General features: G+C 49.1%; 1 protein-coding gene across 1 annotated transcript; it reads left to right on the plus strand.

Moving 5' to 3' along the window:
• Positions 1–8,563: 8,563 nt before the first annotated feature.
• On the plus strand, positions 8,564–13,798 carry WDR61 (WD repeat domain 61). Its single transcript, XM_027901577.1, has 10 exons — positions 8,564–8,643; positions 8,735–8,762; positions 8,923–9,028; positions 9,789–9,961; positions 10,634–10,782; positions 10,962–11,055; positions 11,719–11,812; positions 12,160–12,252; positions 12,662–12,740; positions 13,709–13,798. The coding sequence occupies exons 1-10, from the start codon at positions 8,632–8,634 to the stop codon at positions 13,796–13,798; spliced, it is 918 nt and encodes a 305-aa protein (XP_027757378.1). The 5' UTR covers positions 8,564–8,631.
• Positions 13,799–14,782: the final 984 nt, after the last annotated feature.

Raw genomic sequence — 14,782 nt, forward strand, 5'->3', positions numbered from 1 at the left:
TTGAGAGGATGTAAAAAATTTGTTGTCTTGCTGGGTACCTCTGGCTCTCAGTGTGCTGCAGTTCATCCTCCCTGGAGCCCAGGATGTGCCCACACTGCCCAGTTGGTGTCCTCTGGCCCAAAAGGGAAGGACAGGAGCAGTTTGCTGCTTCCTGGGGCTGTTCCCTTCCTCCTGCCCAGTGTGCCAGTGGGAGAACACCCAGGTCAGCCTGAGGAGGAGGAGGTTCATTTCCACAGGAGCCTGGGGTGGATCTCACATTTCCCTGCCCATCTTCCCCTCTGCTTATGGACCGACTCCCACATCTGTTTTACCCATCAAAACCTGGGCCAATCAGGCTTTCAGCAGTTTTGCTGAAAAGTCGGTCGATGAGGTGCCTGGAAGGACCTGAGACTGTGTTTTCCAAGAGATTAAATTCCTGCAAGGGCAGAGCCTTCCTTTGCCGCCTCACACCTCCCTCTTGAAAACATTGGAGCAGTTGGGGAACTGTCACACTGGATCTTGTTACCATGCCCTAATGCAAGGAGACTGCAAAGTGACCCAATTCCTACAAAAAGAAAAAAAAAATCCACAATAAAATTAAAAAAAAACCCCACAAAACTAACCCAAAACCCAACACACGACCCCCTGAAACCAAGAAACAAAAGAAACACAAGAAGACCCCAAAACAAAACAAAAGAAACCCCCCAAAACACCACAAGAAAACCCCCCAGAGCAGCAGCAACAAAAAGAATTCGAGCAGACATCAGTGCAGAGGCAGCAAAGCGAAGGGGACTGTGTTTACTCAGCAAGCTGACACGTTCTTTGAGGAGCTGGGCACTGTAAAATCCCCCGAGGCAAGCTCACTCTGTTAATAACTGTTTGTCCACTTGCATTTGGAGGAGATCTAGCCCTCCATCCAAGATGTTCATCGCTCAGGCAATCAAAAACCCTTCTGCTTTTATTCAGTCTTTCGGAGCTAAAAGTGTCCTCTGAGACCTCGACTCACTCTCTTGAAATCAGCACCTTATCAGCAGTTGCTGTAACATATTCCTATTACCACATGGAATAAACCCAGGAACTTCCCAGCCCCAGGAAAGGAGGCTGTTCTAGCTGGGATTTGCACGTGCTGAGGAGAAACAGCCAGCCAGGTTCCTGCTCTTCCACGGCCAGGGGCAGGAGGAGATGGCTGGATCCTGGCTGAGCAAGATTTAAGGCTCCAAATTACATCAGACTGCAGCTCCCATCGCTGAGTGTCCCTCAGCTTTTGGGCATTCCTCTCCCAGCAGAGTCCTTCTCCTGGGCCTTGCTGGCTTCCTCAGAACTCAAAACCTGGCACGGGGAGCAGCAGATGGAAACAGGAGACGACTGGTGCTTCAGGCTTACACTGGAAAGCTGTCATTTGTTTTTTTTTTTTTCCCTTCACATTGTAAATTATTCCAATTCTAAACACGTGCTGGAAAAGCTGCTTTTCAAAATCTAAAACTGCTGCAGAGGATCATGTGCCAATGTTTAGACCACCGGCTGTGAAGCTGAATTTCCCATTTTCCCCTCTGGTGTTTGATAGAACACCTTTTATGTTGAAAAGTGACTCTTCTGACAGAGCCCACACACATTTTATCAAAATGTATGGAGACTCTTCCAGGAGCATCCCCAACTCAGGAAATGACCAATCTGACCTGGGCAAAACATCAGCCTAAAATACCTCCTCAAAATTGATTCAGTTTTAGGATTTGGGCAACGATCTTCACTGAGGAGATGGGATGAGGAGATTTATTACCCCCATCTCTTGTTATTGAGGCTCAGAACCAGCAAACTACTTACACATCATGCTTGTGCTTCAGTGCTAAAACACTTGGTGCGTGCTTGATCCTGGGCTGGGTCAGGACCTGAGCGCACTTTTGTGTGCTGGGACTCGTCCCAGGCCCATCCACTCCTGCTGTGACAACACTGCATGTCACAGGAGCATCAGTGAGGGCTCCCACACCGGAAACATTGCAGTTAATTCTGCAGTGACTGCAGCACTTCAAACAACAACCTGCTGAATCAGTAACAACGCGTGAACCGAGAGCAGTAAATGACTGCACTTCATGGGATTTGACGGTGCCTGAAAAATCACTGTCTCCCTTCCTGACCTGGGCAGCTTTGGGGTCAGTGGGTGATTGTTCTCAGGCAGGATCAGCTCTGGCCTAGGTGTCATCCCAGAGATGCTGTGCACCACTTCCCCCATTAGGCAGCATCAGGAGCTAAGTGGGTCACAGATGCAAACAGGGCTCAGCACAGCTGCAGGAATCAGTTTTGCTCTTTCTGCTGAAGCAGAAGGCGCTGGTTCCTGTGCGGTGCAAAAGCTGCTTCACTAACACCGGTCACACATCGCACAATGAACACATCTGGGGCTCCTCAGCCTCAGCACCTCTAACTCTGCCCTCGAGGGCCAGGACACCACAGGGAAAGTTGCACTCTCAGTATTTTCAACGGATCAATCTCTAAAAGAAAACCTTTCCCTGCGAGTTTTCCACCGTGATTTTGGGGGACTTGGAAGTTCAGTTTGGGAGGGACATTTGCATTTAGCTGGTATTTCCAAGCCAAAATTGAAGAATGTCTCGTCAGAAAGCACAGGGTTCCAGATGTCACCTCATAAATTACCTCAGATGTTAAAAGTGCCAAAGGAAAGGTTTTCTCGTTGGAGAGAACAGACAGAGCTGAAGATTTGCTGCCATCACAACACGGATGACAATTACCTGACATACAAAATCTATTATTTCCTCGTGCCACGCTCCTGCTCATGTCAGCAACACATCACTAAACACAGGGGGGACCAAAGCACTCAAACCAGCACCTCGTTACAAGCCTGGAATTCTTTTTTTTTTTTTTTTTCCCCACGATATGAAACACCCATCACTGGTACAATGTGAATGAAGTACTTCTGATGGGAACTCACAACAGTGACCAGCACTTTATGTGAGGTATTTCTGGAACTCATTCAGGAGAGACTCGACCGTGTGTTCGGGGCTGGTAAAATCTCTGGGACGTGAACACATGATCTTGCGGTGCAGAAATAACACATTGAATCACCACTGGAAAATGGGTTTTCACAGCCAGCACCTGACACAGCGACTGAACAAACTGACAGCATCTCATCCAGAGGTGGCTAAATGTGATGTTTCGTGGTGTGCCACGCTCAGCCCTCCTCCCCCTGGCTGCCAGGGGAGCCAGAGCATGCAGGGCACTGCCATTTACCCCCCAGCACAGCTCCTCTGGGCGAGGTTAACACCTTCAATTCACAGGGGTTTGGGAGCCAGGCAGGCAAGCTGAAGATGAATAAACCTCTCTCAGGAGGGAGACGAGCACACGAAAGAGGTTGCCCGGCAAAGTCATCAAAGCAAACAGCATGAATGAGACAGTGTTGATGAAGACAGAAGTGGCATTGAGGGCTGCAGTGACAAAGCGGGGCAGTGACATGAAGATAAGTGGCAGAGTAATTGGCTGGTTGAGCCAAGTGTATCCGTATATTCTGCCTGCCAGCAAGCCGTGCAAAGGGACAGCAGGCATGGCAGAGCTAAGTGCCTGTTTATGTAAATGTGTTCTAGGTGGTGACACAAAAATACACAGCAGCAAACACTTACTAAACACAGCTAGAGTTTTCGGAGGGTATCTGAGCTAACTATTATTAGCCTCCTTTGCATCTACTGCCAGTGAAGGAAGGGTTGTCTCCCTGAGTTTTCTTACTAATTATTCTCAAGAGTCAGAGTTGTGCCCTCTCCATTTGATCCTGTAAAAGTTTTCCATCTCAATCAGACCCGTGACGTTACAAAGGTGTCACATTGCCCGGCCAGTTTCTGGCTCCTTACTCCAGCAAAAAACCAAAACACAACAAAACAAACTGGCTAAAAGCCAATTTTAGCAGCTAAGTGGACTGTCAATTTATAAAGAGATTCCCTAAGAAGCATAAAGTTAATAACACCTTTCAGTGGAGCAAATCACACATGCAGAGAGTGAAGCCACGATGCCTTCACTTCATCATTAGTGAAGTGGAAGCAGCTTGGTCAGGCAGGGAATGTCCCCCAAAAAAATGCAAAGCTGTGAGAGAGAACAAAATAAAGAATAAAATGTGATAATTCTGATGAAATAAAACAAATAAGTGAAGGAAGAAATGAAATCTTCTCACAGAGATAAAGAGAAGGGAGGCTGAAAAATAACGTTTGGTTTCAGTTACCACCAAGCACCGACCAGTTGGTAGAAAACCATGAAGAACAATGGCTTTTGCTTTTTGTTTGTTATTTTGTTATTCCTTTCAGAACACCTGTGCTCTGAAAGGTTCCCTTTGAACTACACATGCCATGAGCAGGAGATTAAAAGGCCTGTCATCACGCCTCACCATTCTGGCTTCTCTCAGGTGACAGTGGGGATGAGGTTGCTTCCATGGAAGAGGGAGTCTAGCTGTTAGGACTTATTTGTTTAATTAACTGGTTTATTTTCCTCTTTTCTTCCTAGAAGGTGCTGTTAATTCACTACTATCCCTCCATTCTGAAGGCACCTCGTCCATTCTGAGGGAAAGTGCTCTCCAGACCAAGCTTTCCCCTGACCAGAACCCCCTCAGAAGCCCCACTGGTCAAGGCAAGATTCATTCCTGCAAGTGCTAAGCTTTATTTTCAGTCCTCTTAGGTTGCTTCTCCGGCAGTTTTGATTTCCCTTTCCAGTTTTGTCTGTCCCAATGCTGAATGAGTACATTGAAATGCTTGCTTTCTTGCTAATGATACAATTTAGCATTTAAGCAGTGTCAGTGTGTAGGTACCCCCCTAAATTGGAGCACACACCAAGAGGGTTCCATTCCTCGATCTACGACTGCCTAAATTCATCACCTTGCTTCGGATTTCACCCTCCCGTGACACGGGATCATGATCCTTCCTTAACTCACAGGGCAAGGATGTCATTAATGTCTGCCCTTGGTTTCAGATTCTTGAAGAAGAGCTTTCCCATTATGTCACCGCCCTGTTTTGGCCAGCCCAGGGGCCAAAGATGTGCCTGGAGTTCCAACTCGAGCAGTGCCAAGTCTGGTGGGCGTGGTGCCACCCCCTGAAACACGTGGTGCCTTTGCAGTGGATGTTGGTGGAAATAAGAGGGGTTTTTTTTAAAGCAAAACCTCGACTTGAACCTCTGTGAACTTCAGGAAGGTTTATGTTCAACTCCAGCTCCCAATTCAGCTGCTTGGGACTATCAAAGACAAACCTATGAGTGAGAAAGCATCTGAAGTTGCAAGAAAAGGGAAGAAAGGGGACAGCAGCTGGAAAACAAACAAACAAGCAAGCAAGCAAACAAACAAACAAAAAACCCCACGAAATAAGTGAGCAGAAGAAAACCAACAAAAGCTGAAAGCTCATCAGATCTGCATGCAAGTGTATTGGGATCTGATTTTGCCCCGGTGCCAATGCCCTACACAGGCTGTCCAAAACACGGGGCTGAGCTGGGAGGGCCTTGGTGGAGGGCACAGAGATCTGAACTGAAAGAGCAAACAGTGCAAATGCCATTCCAATTCCATGCCAGGAACACGGCCCCCTTAATGATCTCCTGGAGGCACATCAGGTAACAGCAGCAGAGGATTCTCAGCTCCTGCCACAACTGTTCACAGTCCCCAGACACAGAAGGATGTGGAGTGATTCATGTTTCATTGTGCATGCCAAGCCCTTGCTCCTGGAAAGGGGATGGAGATGCTCTTGCTGCTGCTGCCCCACAATGGGCAGATGAAATACATATATAACTATATATCTATAATATATCTATATTTGCGTGCAGACTCTGTGCTCTGAGAGAAGTCACCCTTTGTTTCTGCAGGTTTCTGTGACTGATCCTACACTGATGGAAAATCAACCCCAAAATTGATGGATTGTTCCTGAAAGGGGCCTGGAGTTGAATCCAGCCCTCGGCAGGTACAGTGTTACACAGTCCCTTTTCTAAACTGCCACGGCCTGACCGTGACAGCCACAAAAATACATGTCTGTGTATTCCCACTTTGGCACACACCACACATAAATTAAACACCAGTCCCATTTCCCTCGAACCCACCTGCAAGCGAATTATTTAGTGTGGAGCAGGGAGAGAAGTTGACAGGTCTGACATTTGAATGCTGCAGTGTTCCTGTAGCTGCAGAGCTGCAGCTCCCAGTTAATCATCCAGCCCTGCTGCTGTGGGGAGGATCGTGTGTCTTCAGGACCTTAATAAATCAAGGCTTGCTTGGCACTGGGGTGGTGTGTGAGGCTGGGCTGTGTGTGCTGATCTGAAGTGGGGCTGCAGCAGCAGGACACTGTGGCTCTCAGCCTGCTGGGTTTGAAGCTCAAGTGTTTTCCTCTCATTGTGTTCTCTGAGCTTTGGGCTGGGAAGTGCCTTTTGCCACGTTTATGGGGCACCCCGAGTTCACAGCCTAATTCACCCCTCTGTGTGAGCACAACACGACGGTGATCGGAATGGTTTTTAATGTGTCATGTTTTCCCCTTGAAGGTGGTCTGAAAGCTGTCATTTCATCGCAGAGGCACTGCTAAAGCACTGCTGTGGTTAGGGCTGGAATACCCACCCAGACACAGCTCCAGAGCAAGGACAGACACCCAGAAACACGCTCTCCATCCCTAGTCCAAGGAGCCAGTTTATCTGTAAATCAAACGTGTGGCACACTTGGCTGCAGATTATCCTCTCGATGCACCAAAGCAGCATCTAATCAGCTTTCACTCTAACAAATACAGATTTGTGTCAGAAGCGATGCAGGAAATAACACACAGTCTCACTCTGCACTCGCAGGAGAACAAGAACAACCTTCTCCCACGAGGGCCTGAGGTGTTCTGGGTACAAAGCAAATACCAGCGTGGAGAGAGGAGAACTTTGCATGATGTGAAAACTCGGGGGGGGGGGGGATTAGAAACACTTTGTCAGCCAAAGATTATGTTACAGTCCTGCAGTACTCTATACAAACTGATTGTTTCAGCATAAGGTGAAAGAATTACATTTATAAGTGCACATTTTCATAGAGGAATTCTTAGAAGAGTCCCGGTAAGAAACAGAAATAGAGTAATTCCTTTTACTTTGAGCATTGTGTCATTACTAATGAGAAAATGAGGCTTTCTGAAATTCAACACTTCATAGTACGCCTTAAAAGTCTTCTGAAAGCTCAGCCTAATCAGAGAACTAAGGATTCTGTAATTATATGTAAAAGTCTGTAATTATGTGTAAGAGTTTTACCCAGATTTTCATTCTTGACTGCAGAGCTGTGTTAAGATACATTCAGAATTCCTGCTCTAGTTGTTACTCTGCTTACTCAGACAAGTTCTATTGATCCCAAAGAGCTTTGTGTACACATAAAAACAGATTAAAAGCTGTGAAAGACCAGCTTTTTGTCTTTAATTGTAAGCCTCGGGGAATCTGATTTATTCTCCTGAACTTTAATTCAGACTTTTTTTTTTTTCTTTTTGCACTTCTAACTCAAGGAGAGGCAGCGATTTGAAAAAAGCTTCCAAAAAAGTCATACCTTTTTTTTTTTTTGGTAGTCTGAAATAGATGGTTAGTTGGGAAACTTCCTCTCTGAAGCAGCAGGAGGGGCTGAGGGAGCTGGGGGGGCTCATCCTGGAGAAAAGGAGGCTCAGGGGGGACCTTCTGGCTCTGCAATCCCTGACAGGAGGGGGGAGCCGGGGGGGTTCGGGCTCTGCTCCCAGGGAACAGGGACAGGAGGAGAGGGAACGGCCTCCAGCTGTGCCAGGGGACAGTCAGGTTGGACATCAGCAGGAATGTCTTGCTGGAAAGGGTGGTCAGGCACTGGCAGGGGCTGCCCAGGGAGGTTTGGAGTGCCCAGCCCTGGAGGTGCCCGAGGAGCGACAGCGCTTGGCACTCAGTCAGGTTCAGTTGGCAAGGTGGCGATCAGTCAAAGGCTGGACTTGAGGGAGGGCTTTTCCAGCCTCTGTGGCGCTGTGACTCCGTGAAGTTAAGCCCTCTGTGCGGTGATCGGAGCCGCGGGCAGTGCTGCCCCTCAGGGTCACGGAGTGCCCGGGGCGAGGGGTCCGTCAGTGCCGAGCTCTGCCTGCCCCGGCCCCGCTCCAGCCTCGGGCACCGCGCTCAGGGCTCGAGCTCTTAAAAGTTCATGTGGTGGCTGCCCAATTTAGTTCATTGACGCTCTCCGTGTGCCCCCCACACGGGGGGCAGCCCTCATGTTCCGTGTGCCCCCCACACGGGGGGCAGCCCTCATGCCCCGTGAGCCCCCCGGCACCGCGGGGCATCGCCGGCGGAGGTTCCACAGCCCACAGACGCTCAGGGCTCCTGGACAGCACCGAGAGAGCGGGAGGGGACGGAGGGGGCTGCCATGGCACTGCAGCTGTGAACTGGGGCACTTGGGATCGGGATGCTCAGCCCCGCTGTCTCTGAGGGATCGGGATCGGCGTTCTCAGCCCCCTGAGGGCTCTGAGGGATCGGGATCGGCGTTCTCAGCCCCCTGAGGGCTCTGAGGGACGCGAGGCCGTTCCCGCGTGGGGCGCGGGATCCTCCCGCCCACAGGGCGGCGCTAGAGAGCGGCGCGGCGCCGCGGAGGGGCGCTCTCTGGGTCAGTGACGTCATCGCGGCGCGCCAGGCGCCGCGCGGGGCTGTTGCCGGGCCGCTCCCGCCGGGGTCGCTCCCGCAGAAATGACAACTCAGGTGAATAAACAACCCTCAGGTAAATAAACAACCCTCAACACGGCTGTCTGCAGGCTGCTCGTGTCTAACGTTAATTATTTTTTCTTTTCAGTACGGCATTCTCTTCAAGCAAGAGCAAGGTGAGCGAGCGCTGGCGGGCTGGGCCGCGCTGGTGTTGTGAGGCGATCGGAGTTGTAGGGGTCAGTAAAGGATAGATCTGAGCGGCCCAGAGGGTGCCGTGCTGCGTGTTCAGCGGTGCCTCGGGTCCACTTGTGTTCTGTGCTTGTCTCCCCCTCCCAGCCCACGATGATGCCATCTGGTCGGTGGCCTGGGGGAAAAATAAAAATGACGGCTCCGAAACGGTGATCTCCGGTTCTCTGGACGACCTGGTGAAGGTCTGGAAGTGGTGAGTGCTCCGTGTTTTAAGCAGTGTCGTGTCGGTGGGAACGGTCGGTGCGGAGATGCAGCAGGTTTGGAGTTCCACGGTGCACGGGGATGGAGATGTCACACCAGGGAAGGGCTGGGCTGGCACACAGGGCTGTTCCCTTGGGCAGGAGAACTTCCCTGGTGGGGGAGCTCTGATTGCCACGGAATGAGAACGCCTTGGGAAATGCTCATCAGACCTGGCACGTTGTTTGCCAGACAGCCCCTGATTTGTTCCTGACTCCAGGAATGAGAAATGGGACAGTTTGGAGACGTGTCCTGCAAGAGAGGAGTGATGGGAAGTGAAGGAAAGAGGCAATACCAGCTTGTTTTTTTTATTAAAAAAAGAAACAAATCCTGATAACCCTCGTGGAGGTGCTTTTGCACAGAGGTTGTTCTGCCTCCTGGGCCGAGCAGTGTGACATGGGGACCTTGGGGGTGATGATAACCACGCCCTGCTGTGCTGGCAGAGGAGCTCTGGCCCTGTGGGCACCCCCGCTTTTGGGGGGTTCCCCCCCTGAGGGTGAGGTGCCTGCTCTGCAGGAATGTGGTCAGGCACTGATTGGTCGGTTCTTTGAGGGCAGAGAGTTCGTGCATCGCTCTCTTCCCGTTCCACGGGTGGGGTTGGATCCCCCTGGAGTTCAGCTGGATGAACTGGGGGGGGGGGTGTGTGTGTTTGTTTGGGGGATCCCTCAGCACCCCCAGCCGTTCACGCCCGGGCTCCCCTTCCCTCTGCCCGCCAGGAACGACGAGAAGCTGGACCTGCAGTGGACCCTGGAGGGGCACCAGCTGGGGGTGGTGTCGGTGGACATCAGCCACACGGGCTCCATCGCCGCCTCCAGCTCCCTGGACGCCCACATCCGCCTCTGGGACCTGGACACCGGCAAGCAGGTCAAATCCATCGACGCCGGGCCCGGTGAGTGCCGGGGCTCGGCTGCTCCTGCCCACAGGGCTCACAGGGCTGGGTCTGTCAGGGCACTGCCTGGGCTGGTTGAATCTTCACCTGCAAAACCTGCAGTGTGGTTTTGCGAGCTGGGCACGAAGCAGCGCCAGGCAATTGTATGTTTATTTTTGTACCTTCTCACCAAAAAAAAAAAAAAATATATATATATAAAAATAGCCTTGATCAAAGAAATAGTTCAAATGCTTACTCAGATTAATTTACAGAGAAGCTCTGCACTCAATCTGAGCTCTGTGTGTGTGTGGCGCTTGTTGAGGCAGCACATCCAGCCCTAAATGAGCAGCTCAAAGTATTTGTCAGTGTTAACAACGGTAACGTCCTGCAGGCTGGAATTTTGGCCTGACATCTTCTCCCAAGTATTTCCTTGGTCCACTGGCAATCCCTGATTGTTCTTGAATTAAGTGTGTTAGGTAGTGAGTAATTAACTGGTTTTAATATTTTTTGTACCAGGGGAAAAGCAAGAATTTAGACTTACGTGAGGCAGTCTTAAGTTCTTTTATAGTAAGACCCTGACCTTATTAGACCCTCCTGGAACAATTTATTGTTCCAGGAGGGTCTAATAAGGTCAGGGTCTTACTATAAAAGGGGCCAGGGGTCCATCTAACTCCTTGTTTCTGTTTGACACAGTTGATGCCTGGTCCCTGGCCTTTTCACCTGACTCCCAGTACCTGGCAACGGGAAGCCACGTGGGCAAAGTCAATATTTTTGGGGTTGAAACTGGGAAGAAAGAGTATTCCCTGGACACCAGAGGGAAGTTCATCCTCAGCATTGCCTATGTAAGGAGCACAAGTGGATAACTTCTGGTGGGAACTCACAGTGATCTGTTGCAAATTAGATACCTTTGTAAATAGGTATTTTTGTTGCCATCTGTGGGTTTATCTCCACCTAACGCTAAAGGGCAGCTGTACTTTGGGGCAGTTCCCGCTGAATCCCGCTTGTTGTGTTTTTATTACAGAGCCCAGATGGAAAATACTTGGCCAGCGGAGCAATAGACGGAATCATCAACATTTTTGACATCGCAACCGGAAAACTCCTGCACACGCTGGAAGGTTTGGTGTTGGCAGTACCCAAAGCCTCGTTCCCCAGCACAACCAAAGGATGCAGTGCAAAGTCAGAACGAGCTGCAACAGCCACGGCATAAATGAGCTGATGTTGTTGTCCATTAGATAGTATTTAGTTATTTAATGTGCTCTCACTTCAAACACAGAAAACGTTCAGAGGCGAGCTGCATCGTCAAACCCCGTCACAGACACGGTCAGTGATGCCTCAGTAAACTCCTAAATTGCAGAGGGAAACGAGCTAAGCCAATGTGTGCTGCCAGGCAGATGGCTTTTCTCCTGGTGTGTCAGTTCTGGAGCGCTTTATTGCTGCTCTAAAAAATAACTGAAGGTTTTCTGTGGTGGAAGACGAGTGCTCTCCCAACAGATAAATGGGCTTTTAATGCTCCTGCCCACTTTAGTTCATCAAAACCCCACAACCCACTTCAATAGGAGATCATCCTGGAAAATCTGACAGAGTTTCTAACAGAGCTCCCCAGCTGATAACAATGAGATCCTCTGGTGCTGCAGATGTTGAGAATGACTGTCCCTTTCCATTGTCTGGGAGAGGCCTGAGGAGGCTGCAGGGGTTGAGCAGGGGCTGCTGTGGTGCTGCAGCTGTGCTGAGGGAGGGGAGTGGCAGCTCTGTGAGCCCTGTGTCTGTCTGCCCTGCAGGTCATGCCATGCCCATCCGCTCCCTGACGTTCTCCCCCGACTCTCAGTTGCTGGTCACGGCCTCCGACGATGGATACATCAAAATCTACGACGTGTAAGTTGGGCCCTGCAAGGGCTGCTCACAGCTTTGAGGGAGGCTGAGACTGCCAAAAACACACCAGACCCTCTGCTCTCTGGAATTCCCTTCAGCTTTTGGTGACTTCTGTATGCAACAAATAACCTTAAATCGTAACATGCTCATTAAAAAGTGCAGAGGTGGGTGACAGCCCTAACTTGGAAACAAATGACTTTCCTCACATCTGCCCTGTAGGGAACAGGCTGGTTGTTTTGTGTACCTGCCCTGGGAGTTTGTGTTCACCCTCCTTAAACATCTGCTGTGTGTGCCCAAGAAATGATGTTTCTGAGCCTGGAATCCCCAACCCCAGTGTGTTCTTTCCACAGGCAGCATGCAAACCTGGCTGGCACATTGAGTGGTCACGGATCCTGGGTTTTAAATGTGGCATTTTGTCCTGATGACACCCATTTTGTTTCCAGGTATTGAGGAACTTTTTAACTTGTTTATGCTCGCTGGGGGAAAAAAAAAAAAATACAATTTTATATTTCTGAAGGGAGGTGGATCATAAAAAGTTAACGTGTAGAGAGTGCAGGGGGATCTGTAATGGAATAAAATGAAATAAGAGACTCAAGAGCCAATAGCAGCTGCAGTGAACAGTATTTTATAGTGTAAGTCACCCCACTAGAAGGGAAGGACACCTGAGAAGGGCACTTTGATTCTAAATAGCTGAGAAATTACTGTGGAATGAAAAAGTACAGCCTAAGGTAGTAGTACATTAATCTACCTGAACTGTGGTGTTCATTCTTAAAGCAGCTCAGGCAGCTGGGGGGCCAAGTGGGTGGAACAGAGAACTTGCCTGAAAACATTTTTTGGCCACTTTTCTTTCAGTTCATCCGATAAAAGTGTGAAAGTTTGGGATGCTGGGACCAGGACCTGCGTTCACACCTTCTTTGACCACCAGGACCAGGTAGGACTGGCACTCCCTGGGTCAACTCTTCCCAGGACAACTTGAGTTACACGACAAGAGTCTGTGCACGTTTGGGCTCCCCCCTGGGGGCTGCAGCGATGCAGGAACTTCAAATTGTGTGATTATTGCACTTGAATCATCAACTTAATATTGAGCTAACGCTCCAAAGTGGGGAGGTTGAGCTCTTCCAAGGAATTAACATTTTCCAGGCCCAAATAAGGGCAATCCTGAGCAGCCAAGAGCCTTCCCAGGCTGTATTTGTTACTCGTTGCTGTCACTTGCCCACCATGTGCATGTGGAAGGGGGGAAACGCTGATTTAAAAGGATGGAATTATCTGAGCAGATGCCTGAAAGCAGCCTTGAAACTCGGGGCTTTTTCCTCCTCCAAATGCCTGTAATATCAGGGGGATTTTTAAAATTTATTGCTGAATTAATACATGGTTACTTACTAATAATATAATTATTAATATTTATTAATACTGTTATTAATAAAGCTGAGAGGGGAGACGTTAAGTCCCTTCAGTTTGTGTAACTGTCTCAAATCAGAGGACTGACCTGAATTCTGCCAAGTTTTGCACTGGTAAGGAAATGTCTCTCTTAAACAGCAAAAAGATAAACCAGATTTATCTTCAGCCCCTCATGGTGAGTCAGTGCATGAAAAACATCTCCTGTAAAATACAATTTTCAGGAAGGGGCCACAGCATGGGCAAGAGTGAAAACGCTGGGGTTGATTTTAGGCCAACTTTCCAGCCTTTTCCAATTGTGCAATCCATTGTCATGGGCTGGAGGAGCTGGTCCTGCTCCTAGGTGGCAGTGTCCCTCTGTGGGCCATCAGCAGCACCTGCTGGGAAAGCACAAACCGGGATTGCACCAGCCTCCCTCTTCTGCTTGTTGTAGGAAATCAAAGCGCCACCAAAACGTTCCTTTTCTTTGTCCTCTGTTGATAACCCTGTGTCTCTCATTTACAGGTTTGGGGAGTGAAATACAACGGAAGTGGGTCCAAAATTGTGTCTGTTGGAGATGACCAAGAAATCCATATTTATGACTGTCCAGTTTAGGTTAAATTTCAAGTGCTGCTCCTGCCCCCCTGTGATTTTTTTTAAGTATGATAAAACCATTTCATGTGTTTATAGCCGATGTTGGGTTTTTGTTCAGCATGAGAGGAGAGCCTTACTTTTTTAAAATAAAAGCTACAGATGCAAGTGCTCGTGTCTAATCCTTGGAAAAAAATGTATTTTTGGAAGTTTGTGGTCATGGGTGAAGTCAGTGCTCAGTTAATCTCCCCTGCCTTCCTACATAAATAGACTGGAGCTGGAGAGCAGGGGCCAAGTCTTATTTTAGCAGAAGGGAAGGGGCTGAGGTTGGAGAGGAGCAGTGGGCATTGACAGTCTGTGCTCAGCCTGCTGATGTCCCACCTGTCTCAGCAAGCGTGGTTTAACTGCCCTAAAACCTTGCCAGTTGTTCCCAACCCTCACTTCATACCAACCCTGCTGGAAAAAAAAAGTCTAAAAAGCTTCAATGTGGTCAAAACCAGCAGCTCTGGACTCAGAGCCTGTGGGTTTGGTTTATTCATCCCAGTTAAGGCACAGGTCTCTACAATGCCCTGCTGGAGGAAGTAAAAACCTTTCCAGGCAAGGCTGAAATACAAAAAAGCTGCAGCTTCTGCAAGGTCACCCTTTTATTGGGAAGTATTTGCCTGGATGGAACACGCTAAGCTTGTAACCTGGAGTCACACTTGCAGGTAGAGAAGCAGCTGCAGGAAGGCTACTGGAAAGCACAGGGAACACAGGGCAGAGTGGGAGGAGGCAGGAAGGGAATTCCTGGAATACAGAGGGACAGGTACTGAGCTCCACTGGGGCAGAGGAGTCTGAGCTCAGAAAAACTTCCTTAAGTAAAACTGGCTCGAGAGCGGCTCAGAAAGCACAAGAGAAGCATGAGAAAATGTGAAGTACTATTTATTAGAAGTTATTCTGCTATGTTTTTATTCTATGAAATTAATTTTCCAGTATGAAAGTATTTACATAAGACACTCCACTTGGCCT

The sequence above is a fragment of the Empidonax traillii genome, unplaced genomic scaffold (genome assembly GCF_003031625.1).
Source record: "Empidonax traillii isolate 1590-97213 ecotype Southwest subspecies unplaced genomic scaffold, ASM303162v1 scaffold800:size294262, whole genome shotgun sequence".
In the NCBI taxonomy this organism is placed as follows: Eukaryota; Metazoa; Chordata; class Aves; order Passeriformes; family Tyrannidae; genus Empidonax; species Empidonax traillii.